This window comes from Hyla sarda, chromosome 4 (assembly GCF_029499605.1).
Source record: "Hyla sarda isolate aHylSar1 chromosome 4, aHylSar1.hap1, whole genome shotgun sequence".
NCBI classification, from domain to species: Eukaryota; Metazoa; Chordata; class Amphibia; order Anura; family Hylidae; genus Hyla; species Hyla sarda.
Window position 1 is genome coordinate 245,242,310 of NC_079192.1, and position 14,955 is coordinate 245,257,264.

At 40.3% G+C, this 14,955-nt stretch overlaps 1 protein-coding gene across 1 annotated transcript in view; it reads right to left on the reverse strand.

Moving 5' to 3' along the window:
* Positions 1-620: 620 nt before the first annotated feature.
* Positions 621-14,955, reverse strand: part of TES (testin LIM domain protein) — an 89,190-nt gene continuing 74,855 nt past the window's right edge. Inside the window, exons 4-7 of the mRNA XM_056573858.1 lie at positions 14,278-14,613; positions 6,361-6,576; positions 2,610-2,768; positions 621-1,295 (exon numbers count right to left, since the gene is read on the reverse strand). Of these exons, the coding sequence (XP_056429833.1) occupies positions 1,104-1,295; positions 2,610-2,768; positions 6,361-6,576; positions 14,278-14,613 (903 nt within the window). The 3' untranslated portion in view covers positions 621-1,103. The remainder of the gene's footprint in view (positions 1,296-2,609; positions 2,769-6,360; positions 6,577-14,277; positions 14,614-14,955) is intronic.

Below are 14,955 nucleotides of genomic sequence, written 5' to 3' on the forward strand. Positions count from 1 at the left end.
TCTTAGGTTAATACATTGTGTTAACACTTTCAAGATAACCATGGCTACATCTGTAATATACATTGAAACCGCTACATAAGACCACCCCTTACCTAGACCAAAAGTTTTGTGACAGATGGTTTTGTTCCACATTTATTACACATTCTTTGAGAAGACCACCCCCACAGACGACCACTTTCCAGTGCAATTTTGGGTGGTCTTCTCAGATTTTTCACTGTATAATATAATGACACATATGGAAACCCCTTTGAGATGACCCACCGGTGGGGGAGGGGGGGGGTTTCCAAAGAATGCCTTACAAAAATGTAACTAAAAATCTTTCACAGAAAATCTGGTCTGGGTAAGGGAGTGGTCTTCTCAAACAGGTGGTGTTTTCAAGAGTTTTCACTGTATATACATATTATATTTATTGCTTTTCTGGTTTGACAACCATTATAGTCACAATTACGAGTCCAGGTCCAAAACATTGGTTATAGTCCTGAAGAACCCCTGTTCAGCAGAGCCACATTCCCTACTTAAATATTACCATATATTCAAGCAGATGTAAACTCCAGAAACAATGATCTACCTGTCAAGTGGACTACTTGACAGAGAAAAAAAACAACTCAAGGAATCATACGTACTGGTGACTTTTTTTTATTTTAAGGGACATATTCTGCTTCTCTCTGCTCTATAAATCAATACAGATGTTTAGTTACAATAATGCAGAGAGACCTTGTTGGCTACATAGCTCTATAAAATCATAGCTGAAACAATAGCTATAAAAGCAAATCATTTAATGTTGTAAACTATCCCTGGAATGCAGTTTCCTCATCTCAACGATACATTCATAATAAAGTGCTGCAATCATATGCAAGGTTATTGGCTAAAAAGATGCGCTTGATATGATAGGAGGAAATGGTATGTAGGCAGTTAAAGTTGTGTTGATTTTTATCTCAAGCAAAGCAGCATTTTTCAGTTTCGATAAACTTGCATAAAACATGAAAAAGACATGAAAAAGACATTAGAGACCTCAGGTGGATTCATGCCACCACTGCTGGGCGATCCATCTGCAAAAAGTTCCACCCGATTTTGAAATATAAAATACTGCATCACCGTCTTCTCTAGGAAGCCATTTTCTTCTTGCACTCTACAGAGCAGAAGACCATTCCCTCTATCGGCATGAACTTCTGGCCAATAAGACACTTGCTGCAACACGAGCACAAGAAGCATTCTGAAGAGGCATGCCAATGGAATCCACTGTAGCTCACACGCTGAACTTCTGGGTCTATGGCATTGCGACAACCTTGGCATGTCTAAGGAAAAATAAACAACTTAATATATAATGATGTAAATCTATTATATAAAGAATGATATTGTGTTGATTTGTCCCTATCCTGAGTGGCAATGTCTACACAGATGCAGGCAGACATTCTTTTCCTCAATAAGTCTTTGTAAACACATTAATCAGATAGGATAAAGAAACCTGGACTACTATGGACCGGAATCGGATCGCCCTCTTTGTGGACACTTCAATCCTGCCTTGGCTGTGGAGTTGGTGCAATGTGCTCACCCACACACAGCAAGAGTTTTCCAGGAAGGTATCTGCCAGATTGCAACACTTCAATGGCTGCAGGGTAACTAAATGAATAGCCAATTGAGTATTTATGGCGAGCCAGCTACGGCAACCTACAAGTGTACACTATCTACAGATCTAGTTGTTACATGTGTTTAGGCAAATGTGCTGGAGGATATGGAACCTGTATGCCTCCATGTCCAATCGTATCTCATCTTGTATAAAGGCTAGTGGTGGCCAAGCCTCCTGGGGTGGGGGGTGGGGGGGGGGGGGGGGGCGCTACATAAACCATTGTTTCCCATCCAGGGTGCCTCCAGCTGTCACAAAACTACAACTCCCAGCATGCCCGGACAGCCAATGGCTGTCCAGGCATGCTGAGAGTTGTAGTTTTGCAACAGCTGGAGGCACCCTGGTTGGGAAACACTGAAATAGACAGTGATTACAGCTTCCAGCAGCTCTTTCTTACTTTTATATGTAAGGACTTGTTTTATCTATATTAGTTATCTACTTATTTTTCTTTAATCCTCACTTTTTCCTAATTTTTAGATGACATTTTGGTGGCTTCAGAATCAATTACCAGGTTTCCAGTGTTATGGTCTCAACATACAATGTTCATCCTGGAACCAATTAATATTATAACTTGAGGGACCACTGTACTATGCTTGAACATAGACAGTTTTTTTGTTTTAGCCAAAACCAGGAGTGAACCACAGAAAAACTATAATGAAAAGATTTGCACCTTTTTCTGTATTTTGAACTCCCTTCTGGTTTTGGCTAAAACACTGACTAAAATATTAGATGTGAAAATTGAATTTAAAAGAATCTATTCTTCATGCGCAAAGTGCTCTAGTGCTACTCATGAATCTGTCATATATACGCATCTATCTGTATATTGTGTATACGCGTATTGTGACAATGAAACCTGGTCTTTTTTCTTAAGTTGTTTTATGGATAAAATGATCAGCACTTCTAGTACAATACATTACAATGTGCAGGAAAACACACAGGCACTGGGAGCTGTTATTCTATTAATAAAAGAATAGCATGGTCTTACCACAGCATGATTTTTCACATAGCAAGGCTTGCACACTGGCTTGTCATTCACCATCACGTAAATTTCCCCAGCCAGAACACAGTCACAGTCAAAACAACAGAAGTGCTTCAGATGCCAGTTTTGACCTTCGGCTTGGGTATATTCATTGCTGAAAATCAACTAGAAATCAAGAGGGAAAAAAAAGAAATGTACAATCTAGTTTATGATCATTTCTTAGGTAGACCTGTACTACTGGTGTTTTCAGTTCTGACCACTAGATGTCACCAGATCCTTACTTTTCTAATTGGGGATTTGTGCCACCTAGTGCACATTTGGGAAAATACACACAAAACAAGTTTTTCAGATGATGTCAAATCACTTTTCAATTTTTTAAATCCTGAATTTGAACGGCAAGTAAATGGTATTCTTTCTTCAGCCAGAAAATAGAATGTTAGAAACAGGTAGGGATGCAAACATCTAAGAGTTTGTACGTAGCTGCAAATAACTACGTATTTTGACTGTATCTTACTGGAATGATTTCATTATTGCTCTAGTCTTTACTAGCTTACTTATTGTTGCTTTAAAGTGCAAAATGAAGGTGCATAGCAGCATTCTTTATTTCCCATCTTTAAAGAAGTCATGTCAGTAATGGACGTGAGGAAACAGCAGCCACAATAGGTTTATGTCTCCTGCGCTCTGTCAAGCTTGACAAATCGCCAGAAGCCATGAATCGATCGTAGCTGCCATTTCACCATGTCACCACTACTGCCATGATGTTTTTAAAGATAGGACATGAAGAAACTGCCTTTTGTACTTCAGTTGGATCATTTTTTATAGCAGAGCACCACCTAATTTGGAATGCACTGTCTGTCTGCTCTTTCATCTGCATTGTTAGTCCATTTGATCATACTGAACTATAGTGTCAGCTTCTGCACCTCTTGAATTTTACTTATTGGTGCGGATCACATCTAAAGTATAGCCGCTTTTATCTCCAGCATAATATATAGATCGATATGAAGTTACAGTGCTCTCTTTCTGTATTCATGCCTTTTCAAACCTGTTTCCCAACTATCTAAATTGGTTGCTTGTTGCTACAAGATGGTCGCCTAGTCTGTATGCAGCTAATATACAAAATAATAAGAGTCACATATAGCTGCTCACAGACTGGCCTTCGTTGTACTGGAGACATTGGCGATCACGTTTGTGGAAAAACAGTGGTGCTGTGCACTAAAGAAATAGAACCTGCTATCCTTAACACGTATATAAGGCAAACATGGCAAACCACATATTGCCTTAGTGTTAGGCACCCTTTCCAGTTCTGGCTGCTTAACCCAACTGCTGAAAGCAAAAAACCTCTTCTCTCTACAAGGTGTTATTTACAAACCTGCCAAGAGCATGAATAAGGGAATGTGGAAATGTGTTACTCCCACATCTCCACATTCCTTATTTAAAAGAAATAAAAAATTTAAAGCTGTAAATTTAACTAATCCCACACACTGCAACATGTTAATCAATTCCAACCCTGTAGAAACTAACAACGGATGACTCAAAAAAGATTGGTTTCAATTAACTAATGTATGTAGAGTGGATCAGATTAAAGATTTTTCATTTTTTATTTTAAAGAAATTTCATTTTCATCTACTGGGTTGGGGGCAGATCAGAGTACACATTTGTTTATCCAATGAAAATTCGGTCTAAAATAACCTTAAGGGTGGGGTCACATTTTGTTGCATGTTTTCTGCCTATTTTCCAACCCAAATTGAATGGGTAGCAAAATCGGCTGCAAAAACGGCACGCGTGACCCCACTCTTAGGGAACATTAACACATACAGTATTCTCTGCAGATTTGGTATGGTGTTTAACTATGTATTTGTATTGGTTTAACAGCATAAAATCAGCAGCAGCAAATCCATAGCGGATATGATATGTGTTTATGTTCCCTTACACCTCTTAGATAGGGAATTTAGGGACATCATAAGCCTGTGCACCAGTACATTTACTACTAGCTCCATAAGTGCAACCTAAAAAGTATACACTTGGCTGCGTCATGAAAGAAACATTAATACTGGAGCCTGTTTCAACACTGAGGGATCCTTAATTCCTTAAACCCAGTAAAATGGGTTTTCAAACTTACTCACTTTCACACAAGTGCACATCACTGGGGAAAGAAACTATAAGCTATACTCACCAATTGAATCTATGTAGAGTCCATTACCACTCCAGTCTTCCCTGCTGGGCGATGGTTACTTGGCTTTAGCTATAGCATGCGCATATACCCATGATGCCACTGCAGTCAGCAACATGTAGCATAGGAGCCGCAGACCGCACAGACTGAGTGGCTGCCACAGAAATATAGGTCTACGGCACTGCAGCCATATAAAGCCTGGTGGCACTGAACATGAAAAGAGCACACCAGTGTAAACTGGTATTTACAGATAATTATTATGTTTTTTTTTTTTTTTTTTTTTAAAGTTTGGCACATCTTAAAGGGTACTCCACTGGAAAACATTTTTATTTTTTTATTTTTTTTTTAAATCAACTGGTGCCAGAAAGTTAAACAGATTAGTAAATGACTTCTATTAAAAAAATCTTAATCCTTCCAGTACTTATCAGCTGATATTATGATTCACAGGAAGTTCTTTTCTTTTTTTTTTTATTTCCTTTCTGTCTGACCATAGTGCTCTCTGCTGACACCTCTGTCCATTTTAGGAACTGTCCAGAGCAGTAGAGGAGAGGTTTTCTATGGACCCTTCTTAAAATAGACAGAGGTGTCAGCAGAGAGCACTGTGGTCAGACATAAAGGAAATTCAAAAAGAAAAAGAACTTCCTGTGGATCATAACAGCAGCTGATAATTACTGAAAGTATTAAGATTTTTTAATAGAAGTCATTTACAAATCTGAGCAACTGGATAGATAAATTCACTAGCGCTGGATGGGTTTGGATATCATCTCTGGCTGGACTGCTGCTTAGCCAATAGATGTGCTCCCCAGTTGATGCACACCAATATATAGTGTATATAGCAAAAGGATTATTGAATTGGCAAGCGCTGAATCAGACACCTGGGTGTCTGATTCAGCGCTTGCCAATTCAATAATTCATTTACAAATCAGTTTAACTTTCTGGCACCAGTTTATATAAAAAAAAAAAAAAAAAGTTTTCCGGTGGAGTACCCCTTTAAATTAGTAAAATCCCTTTAAGCCTCCCCTTAAGTGAAATATTGATGTCATTTTATAGTACAATACATAGTTAATATGGCTGTGTCCCTAAATTGTTGAACAAGTTTATTACTTGTCCTAGTCTGGGATCACATCAGCCTGTTTATACAGCGAGTAGCACTGTCAGGCTGTTATCAGTGGTCTGTTGCATACGTATGCAAAAGGTGCTGTCAGACTATGAAGCAGTATTCATGAGACGCAGGCTGCCCCTTATTACTGTGAATAGTTAAGTCTCCAAAACGACTACATCTTCACATATAAGTGATAAGCAGGCAGGATCAGCCACTTTCAGAGAACACTGTATAAGCTAATTGTGCAGTGTGTTGTGTAGGTACAAAGTATTATGGAACGTTTTAGAGGAATTCAGCATGTTCCACACTATTTTATAAAGGATATACTGCGCATAACACTTGGTGTATGGAAGCTATACCTAATGAGGAGAATTCTATTAATGATAAAATGCCTAAGTAGTTCATAGTTACATACTCCGGTTAGTACCTCCGAAGCTGGTGAATCTGTTTTAGAGGTGCTGAATAAGAAGTGAACATGAGATTACCTCATCACAACCTCCGCACCGCGGCTTCTCACTGTCACAGTAATGTCTGCCACAGTAAAGTTTTCCCTTTTTCCAGAAGTAGATCATGTCAACAAGAAGTTCATTGCAGGTGTAACAGACAAAGCAAGAAGGATGCCACAGTTTGTCGTAGCCGGCCCGTTCCGCATAGACTGCAGGGTCACCCTCCTTCATGTTCTCCTTGCATCGGAAACAGTACTGTGGATACAAGCAAAAACAGTTTATGGTAAATCTCACAACAAACCACAGATAGAGGACATTTAATAGAGCAAAACAATGGGGAGGAAGCTGAAGGGAAGACCACAGAATTGTCAGTGCTATAAATGACAGGTCATGTTTGAAACAATGCCAAGAGAAACATGTCGTCCTGAAACCTACATGCGTTCCAGTCCCAAAATGCCATGTATACAGTGACATGGACCATGAATTAGCAATGCAGGGAGGCTTGATAATCCTGCTGTGACAGTGAAAAATTGGGCTGAGAACAGGAACTGTGCAGGCATGCCCCAGCTATTTCCACAGTGATCCTTAATGTCTCAACACTCTCTCTACGCCACGATAAAATGCTTATTAGCAATCCAATTGTGTGCCGGGTCACAGTGCATTCTTCGCCCTCTCAATCTTAACCCTTCGCTGCAGTCACAAGCATCCCATTGTCCAAGGAAAGGAAAGCCTGTGGTGGAAAAACCGCCTCAGTTGTGAATGTTGCTCACAACACAAGATATTCCCATAACTGGAGATATGCTTCTGATGGAGTTTTGTGAGTAATGAGAGTGTTTTATGACACATAGGATTCCCTTCCAAACACGGCTGAAATCTGGAGCGGTCAGAGTAAATAAATAAAAGCATAATGGGCTGTTCTGGATGGATAGCAACCTGTAAACACGGAAAAACCATATCCAGCTAATCTTTTCCACTTCACATTTGCATAGCCCTTTTTTTTTTTTTTTTTTAATGTTTTTACAGACCTGATATAAAAAGGAGACAGGAAAGAATTCCTGACCACACACCATAAATCAGGTGAGAAGGGTTTGGAGTCAGTGCGGTAAGCAACAGCTTCAAAATAGCAGACTTTCTGGCTATAGAGAGGTCTGAATCTAAGGACAAACACTAAACCCATGCCATTATTTATTCTTATACTCCAACCATGCCATGCAGCTCATAGATAGGGTATGTTCACAGGGTAACAAGACGCTGGGGTTGGCCCTGACGTCAATAGGAGCTTTGGCACTAAATCACACAGAAAAAAGGGGCATGTCACCTTTTTTTCAGTGTGCTTTCCTCAGAAGCGACATCATCCTGTTTTGAATGTGAAATCAGTGCATTTTCCTGATCCAAAACAGCATGCCTTCTGCCTGTGTGAATATACCCTAAAGGAGATGATTCTACATGTCCCATATAAAAAGCAGCCAATATTGATCACACTAAGGCAGTTTTTGTGTGTAGTTTCAGTGTTACAGAACAGACTCAGCATCAGTTTTGTGTCAGCTACACATAAAGCAGGAACTGCTGTACACGACTCCTTCCTCCAATGGTAATATTGGACCAGAATACTCAATATTATCAATATTAAATTATAAAGCACTTCATAACATTTGCTGCAAAAGAATATTTCTGAATAATCAGGGATGTGAAAATTCTATCGCCCAACATGCAGTTCCGGACCTGAACCAACAAGAACGGCGGCGCCCAGGGTGTATAGAGTGGGCTCCTGACTTGAACCCGTTCCATATCCCCAAAAAAATGTAAACATATTAAGAATAAACATATTTGATATTGCCATGTGCATAATTGTCCAAACTATTAAAATATAACATTATGTATCCTGTACGGGAAATTATTTCAATGTAAAAAAATAAAAAATAAAAATAAACACCAAACCCCAGAATAGAATTTTTTTTTTTTTTTAATAACCTCATATCCCAGAAAAAAATTAAGTAAAAAAGGGATTTAAAAAAAGTAAAAAAAATGGTACTGATACAAACAGATTACGGCACAAAAAATGAGCCATCATACAGCTTGGTATATGTAAAAATAAAAAAGTTACAGGGGTTAGAAAATGGCAATTTTTAAAAAATTTAAAATTATTATTATTTTTATTATTAAAACGTGACAAACTATACAAATGTAGTATTGCTGTAATCAGGCTGACCTAAAGTATCCAAATAACATGTTAGTTTGATCACAAGGTACATTTTGTTTCGGATAAATAAAAAAGTGTCATTACAAAGTACAATGGGTTTCACAAAAAACAAGCCTCCATATGGGTCTGTAAATGAAAAAATAGAATAGTTTTGCTTATTATTCGGTGAGCAGGAAAAAAAACCTAGATGAGAGTTTTTAGGTCTGCCTATTAATTTTTTTTATATTAATAAAGACCAGTAGATTGTCAGAAGGGACATGCAGATTGTGCCCCCGCTTTTTTTATTTATTTATTTATTTAAGTATTTCCACACCCCTGGTATAAGGAGGAAAGCTAGTGTCTCTTATTTTGGAGATGGCACTGTAAGTCCCATAACAGAAACATACCCCATTTTGCTACATGGCTACAATGAGTAGGGTGGTATCAGATATAGTATTGCCTATGTGGGACAAACAGTTTATATGGCATAGAAAAGGTTTCAATTAAATCAGTGGTAGAACTACAATTGCCATAATGCCCAGACACTAAGTGTCAACCATATGACCGATGCACCAAACGCTTCATGAAAACATACTGAACATGCATATGAAAACATGTAGACATATACAAAGAAATGGTCTAGCAGGTAATTATTGCAGTAAAAAAAGTTACGGTTATGTTCCTACGTGTTTCTGTTACCACACATTTTTTTTTAGGGTGTACAGCTAAACACTGCCACACCATGCAGCGGTGCCACCACTGAGGTGACCCTTATTACTTCGCTACGTTATCACAGATCCCAAAGGATCTGTGGTTAGAGAAACCCTGAGGAACGGCTTCTTTGTTACCAGGATAAGTACCCGCACAACCTTTCTTTCTAGATTAGGGGACTGCATTAATGGTTGGCACAGGTGCGGAGAACTGCAATGTTATTGGTATCTCGCAGGACCGGAAAAAATACTTGCATGAGAGATTGATTCATTCTGTTGCAGGTGGGAGTGGGCAGTCACACTATACACCAAGGGTCCCACTAACCCCTTGCACTACTGCAAACCACAGGCACCAACTTTAGAAGTGAAAAGCTGCTTGGACCGGGCTGCTGTACTGTGCCAGCAGACCCCTCTGTGCAGCAGCAGTATGGGCTGTGATTATGCCACTCCCAGTGGTGTTGCCTATGACAGAGTACTAGGAGAAAGTGATCATCACAATTACATTCGATCACTTCCTCCCATTGCTCAGGGTAACAACTACGCAGGAAGGAGGGAGAAAAGAGTCACAGCCCAGATAAGGCTAATATGAGGTGAAGAGAGCTCAGGGAGGACAGAAACCTCCCGTGGAGCAGCATACAGTCAGGTCCATAAATATTGGGACATCAACACAATTCTACATTTTTGGGCTCTATACACCACCACAATGGATTTGAAATGACACAAACAAGATGTGCTTTAACTGCAGATTGTCAGCTTTAATTTGAGGGTATTTACATCCAAATCAGGTGAACAGTGTATGAATTACAACAGTTTGCATATGTGCCCCCACTTGTTAAGGGACCAAAAGTAATGGGACAATTGGCTTCTCAGCTGTCCCAAGGCCAGGTGTGTGTTATTCCCTAATTATCCCAATTAAAATGAGCAGATAAAAGGTACATAGTTAATTTCAAGTGTGCTATTTGCATTTGGAATCTGTTGCTGTCAACTCTCAAGATGAGATCCAAAGAGCTGTCACTTTCAGTGAAGCAAGCCATCATTAGGCTGAAAAAACAAAACAAACCCATCAGATATTGCTAAAACATTAGGCGTGGCCAAAACAACTGTTTGGAAAATTTTTAAAAAGAAGGAACACCAAAAGACCCGGAAGACCAAGGAAAACATCTGTGGTGGATGACCGAAGTAATGTTTCCCTGGTGAAGAAAACACCCTTCACAACAGTTGGCCAGATCAAGAACACTCTCCAGGAGGTAGGTATGTGTGTGTCAAAGTCAACAATCAAGACAAGACTTTACTACAGTGAATACAGAGGGTTCACCACAAGATGGAAACCATTGGTGAGCCTCGAAAACAGGAAGGCCAGATTAGAGTTTGCCAAACGACATCTAAAAAAGCCTTCACAGTTCTGGAACAACATCCTATGGACAAATGAGACCAAGATCAACTTGTACCAGAGTGATGGAAAGAGAAGAGTATGGAGAAGGAAAGGAACATTATCCTAAGCATACCACCTCATCAGTGAAGCATAGTGGTGGTAGTGTCATGGCATAGTGGTCATGTATGGCTGCCAATGGAACTGGTTCGCTTGTATTTATTGATGATGTGACTGCTGACAAAAGCAGCAGGATGAATTCTGAAGTGTTTTGGGTAATATTATCTACTCATTCAGCAAAATGCTTCAGAACTCATTGGACGGCACTTCACAGTGCAGATGGACAATGACCCAAAGCATACTGCAAAAGCAACCAAAGAGGTTTTTAAGGGAAATAAGTGGAATGTTATGCATTGGCCAAGTCAATCACCTGACCTGAATCCGATTGAGAATGCATTTCACTTGCTGAAGACAAAACTGAAGGGAAAATGCCCTAAGAACAAGCAAGAACTAAAGACAGTTGCAGTAGAGGCCTGGCAGAGCATCACCAGGGATGAAACCCAGCAATATCTGGTGAGGTCTATGCGTTCCAGACTTCAGGCTGTAATTGACTGCAAAGGATTTTCAACCAAGTATTAAAAAGTTAAAGTTTGATTTATGATTATTATTCTGTCCCATTACTTTTGGTCCCTTAACAAGTGGGAGGCACATATGCAAACTGTTGTAATTCCTACACCGTTCATCTGATTTGGATGTCATTCGTCCATTGTGGTGGTGTATAGAGCCAAAAATGTTACAATTATGTCTCAATATTTATGGACCTCACTGTAAATAGATATGTTTTTAGATGGAGGTGGGATTGAACACAGACATTGTGGGAGTACAACACATATTGCGGTAGTGAGTGGTAATGGTCAGAAATCCATCGGAAGCAGGATAAATTTTTATTTTTTTTAAATACAATAAATAAAAAGTCCCTTGAAGGGAAACTGATCTACAACTGGTGTCTGATATGCTAAAATGAGCCCTTAGATTGTCATTGACTGCCTCTTAACAGAGAATATAACAAGTCTATAGATTGTTAAGGGAGAGCATACCACTGCTCAGTTGTCAATGAGGTGTGAACATGAGCGCTCTCTCTGTTGAAAAATGGGAGGTTAAAATCATCTAGTTGTCAGTCTAGGTGCATGAGTATGATCCCAGCAGTTAAACCCCTAACTCACGGGGGTCAAACACAAGGCCCGCAGGCCGAATCCGACCTGTCAGACCTCGTCATGTGGCCCGCGTAGCCGCCGCCGGCCTTCACCTTTTATTCTCGCTTTTTTTTGACACAAGAAAGCCGCCTCTTCAGCGCATGCGCGGCAGCCTACAAGCCAGAGAACGTCTGCCCTCTAGCGATCCTCCTTCAATCCTCCGCCTCTATGGTTGTACGCACGGGACGTCAGTGACGTCCCGTGTGTACAACCATAGAGATGCGGGAGGACCAGGAGGACGGCAGGATCATCGCAGGACGCGCGCCGGCCGGGGCCTGGTAAGTGACCAGCGGCGCGTTATCTTCTTCAGCGCTCCGGTCACCGCTCGACCGGTCCTGGCACCAGTAGATTGTGACCCAGGGCCGGAGGAGTGGTGACCGGATCACAGTGGGGGCAGCACACAGACATACAGCCTCCAGCCATACACTGTATATGGCTGGAGGCTGTATGTCTGTGGGGAGAACTATACTGCCAACCTAAAGTGGGGGGGGGGGGAACTATACTGCCAACCTAATGTGGGGGGACGACGACGACTATACTGCCAACCTAATGTGGGGGGGGGGGGAACTATACTGCCAACCTAATGTGGGGGGGGGAACTATACTGCCAACCTAATGTGGGGGGGGGGGGGAACTATACTGCCAACCTAATGTGGGGGGGGGGGGAACTATACTGCCAACCTAATGTGGGGGAACATGCTGCCTACTAATGTGGGGGAACATGCTGCCTACCTAATGTGTGGGGAACTACAAGGTACTGTACATTGCAGTAGGAGGGGTAGTCTTATATGGCGAGTATATTCCAAACTCTACATTTTAACTGTAAAAGTTGGGGGTCGTCTTATACGCTGGCATATATGGTGTGTGTGTTGGGGGGGGGGGGGGGGAGGGGGAGGGGTACTACAGATACAACCGGCCCTTTGAGGGTGACCAAACTGCTGATGCAGCCCCCGATGAATTTGAGTTTGACACCCCTGCCCTAAATTATACAGTCACCATTGACCGGGTCATCTAAGAGATTTGACATAAGAAGGGAGCTCCCGCTGCCACCAAACCAAAACCCGCCTTTGATGCATTCGCTGATAGCTGGTATAGCAACTAGGGGAACCTAACAAAGGTTCTCCTGGCTATAAGTCTATTAGGCTATTAGGTTATTTCAGAGAACCAGCCTTATACATCAATACACTGCTTGTACAGTATAACAATAATGCTTTGTTATCGTGGGTATATCGTTACCATTATACAAGCAATCTGTAGAAAAATAAAGTATACAAGAACCCCCCCACACACACCCACCCAACTGTAACAACCCAACCAAAAAGTAAACATGTCATAGAAACTGAATCATGAAAGCCAAAAGTAGGGGGGAAAAAAACCCAAAAAAGTAATTATAAAATTTCTAAACCATTATGGAAACTTTTTCACCCCCACCCAACCCCAAAAAAATAAATAAATGCTGGAGGTTTAGACTGTATGTACCGCACATTCCATGTATATGTACGTCCCACATAAGAAGAAAAAAAAAAACAAGCATGATATGGTGATGTTAATGCGAAAAATGGCAACTCAGGAATGCAGCAACACCAGAATTGATTAAAAAAAAAAACAAAAAAAAACACAAGGTTATTTTGTGCAAAAATACTAAATAATCTTACTTATGTGGTATTGTAATGAATCAGGGAGTAAAGATAACTGCAAGGTAGAATGTGGGGGAAAATATTCAGAAATCAGATTTATAAGCTACAGTCAGTACTCGGTAAGCAAATTACAGTCAACCGCTCTCCGATGGAGGCTACAAGTTAAAGGATTTCTCAGAGACTATCCTTTACTGGATCTATCTACCAGCAGTATGAATAGTGCTGTAGCTGGGAACTGCAGGTATTCTTTCCATTTTCTACTATTCAGAATTTACACATTGGTAGAAAATGCTTAGCAGCTAAAATCAGAGCATGAAGTAGGGTGGGCAAAAAGAGCTCCCTGAAGCTTTTTGCTCAAAAATAGTTGAAAACAGTATAAAAGGCTAGGCATGAATTAACCTTTCAGTGAACTGCACAACATTATTGTAAAAGTGTGTTTTTTTTCTACAAAGTTACACTTCTGTTTTCACACTGTGTATGAGCCAAAGTTAACAGTAAGGAAATAGAAAAGAGAACATGATAAATTTATGCTGCTGTATCTCTTCCTTCTTGCATAATATAAAAAGAATAGAAAAAGGGGAACTAAAGTAGATCAATGATGTAATAATCTGCAAGCCATTTTATAACAGGTTGTGAGATCGAACAATCTTCTGCAAGTCAGATCAGACTTCATGGGGTGAAGACTGTCAAAACACCATTTGAATTAACCTCTTTATTGTGGTGTATGAAAACAAAAATAAATAAATAAGATTCAAACTGTTAGCCAACACATAGAAGTCATCAGCTCTAATGCTCTGTGGGTAACTCACATAAGCAGATCCCGATGGTGCTGCTGCCTTGTCTTCCACATTCTTCACAGTAGTAAGCGTGCTTCGATTTCCATTGTCAGACTTAGCAGTTTCACCTGCCTGTGTCCCCACTTCTTTGGGCAGTATGACGTCTCCTACACCGAGGACTTCGTTTTTGTATTTCTTCACAAACTGCTCCATCTGCTTGACTTCATTGGGAGACAGCTCATGACACTTGGAAGGATCCTGGTCATGAGCCGGCAGCTGCTTAGCCAACTGTTTTTTTCTGTATTGGGCTCCTTCTGAACCAGCCACAGGCTGCTTCTCTTTTGGAATAAGTTCCATGTAACGCCTGGCCTACAATAAAAGAGATAAGTAAAGTCAGAATGACAGCTGCAGAAAACAGGAAAAAAACAAATAAGGTTAACAGTAGAAAAAAGTAATAACTACATGTTATGATCTTTTCCAGGTCCATGAACTGAAATAACATTCAGTTATCTCATACAAAAAGAAGTGTTCAGCACATGAATGAACAGTCATGCACACTATAGCTCCCTTTATTCTCCCAATAGTGAACAGAAATGCTTCGTTATTTTTTAGTTTCATTTTTATACTAGACTATATACCGTAATCTACCAGTTTACCATCCCATTGCTGCACTGTATACACACACACACACTATACATCTATGCTGCAAAA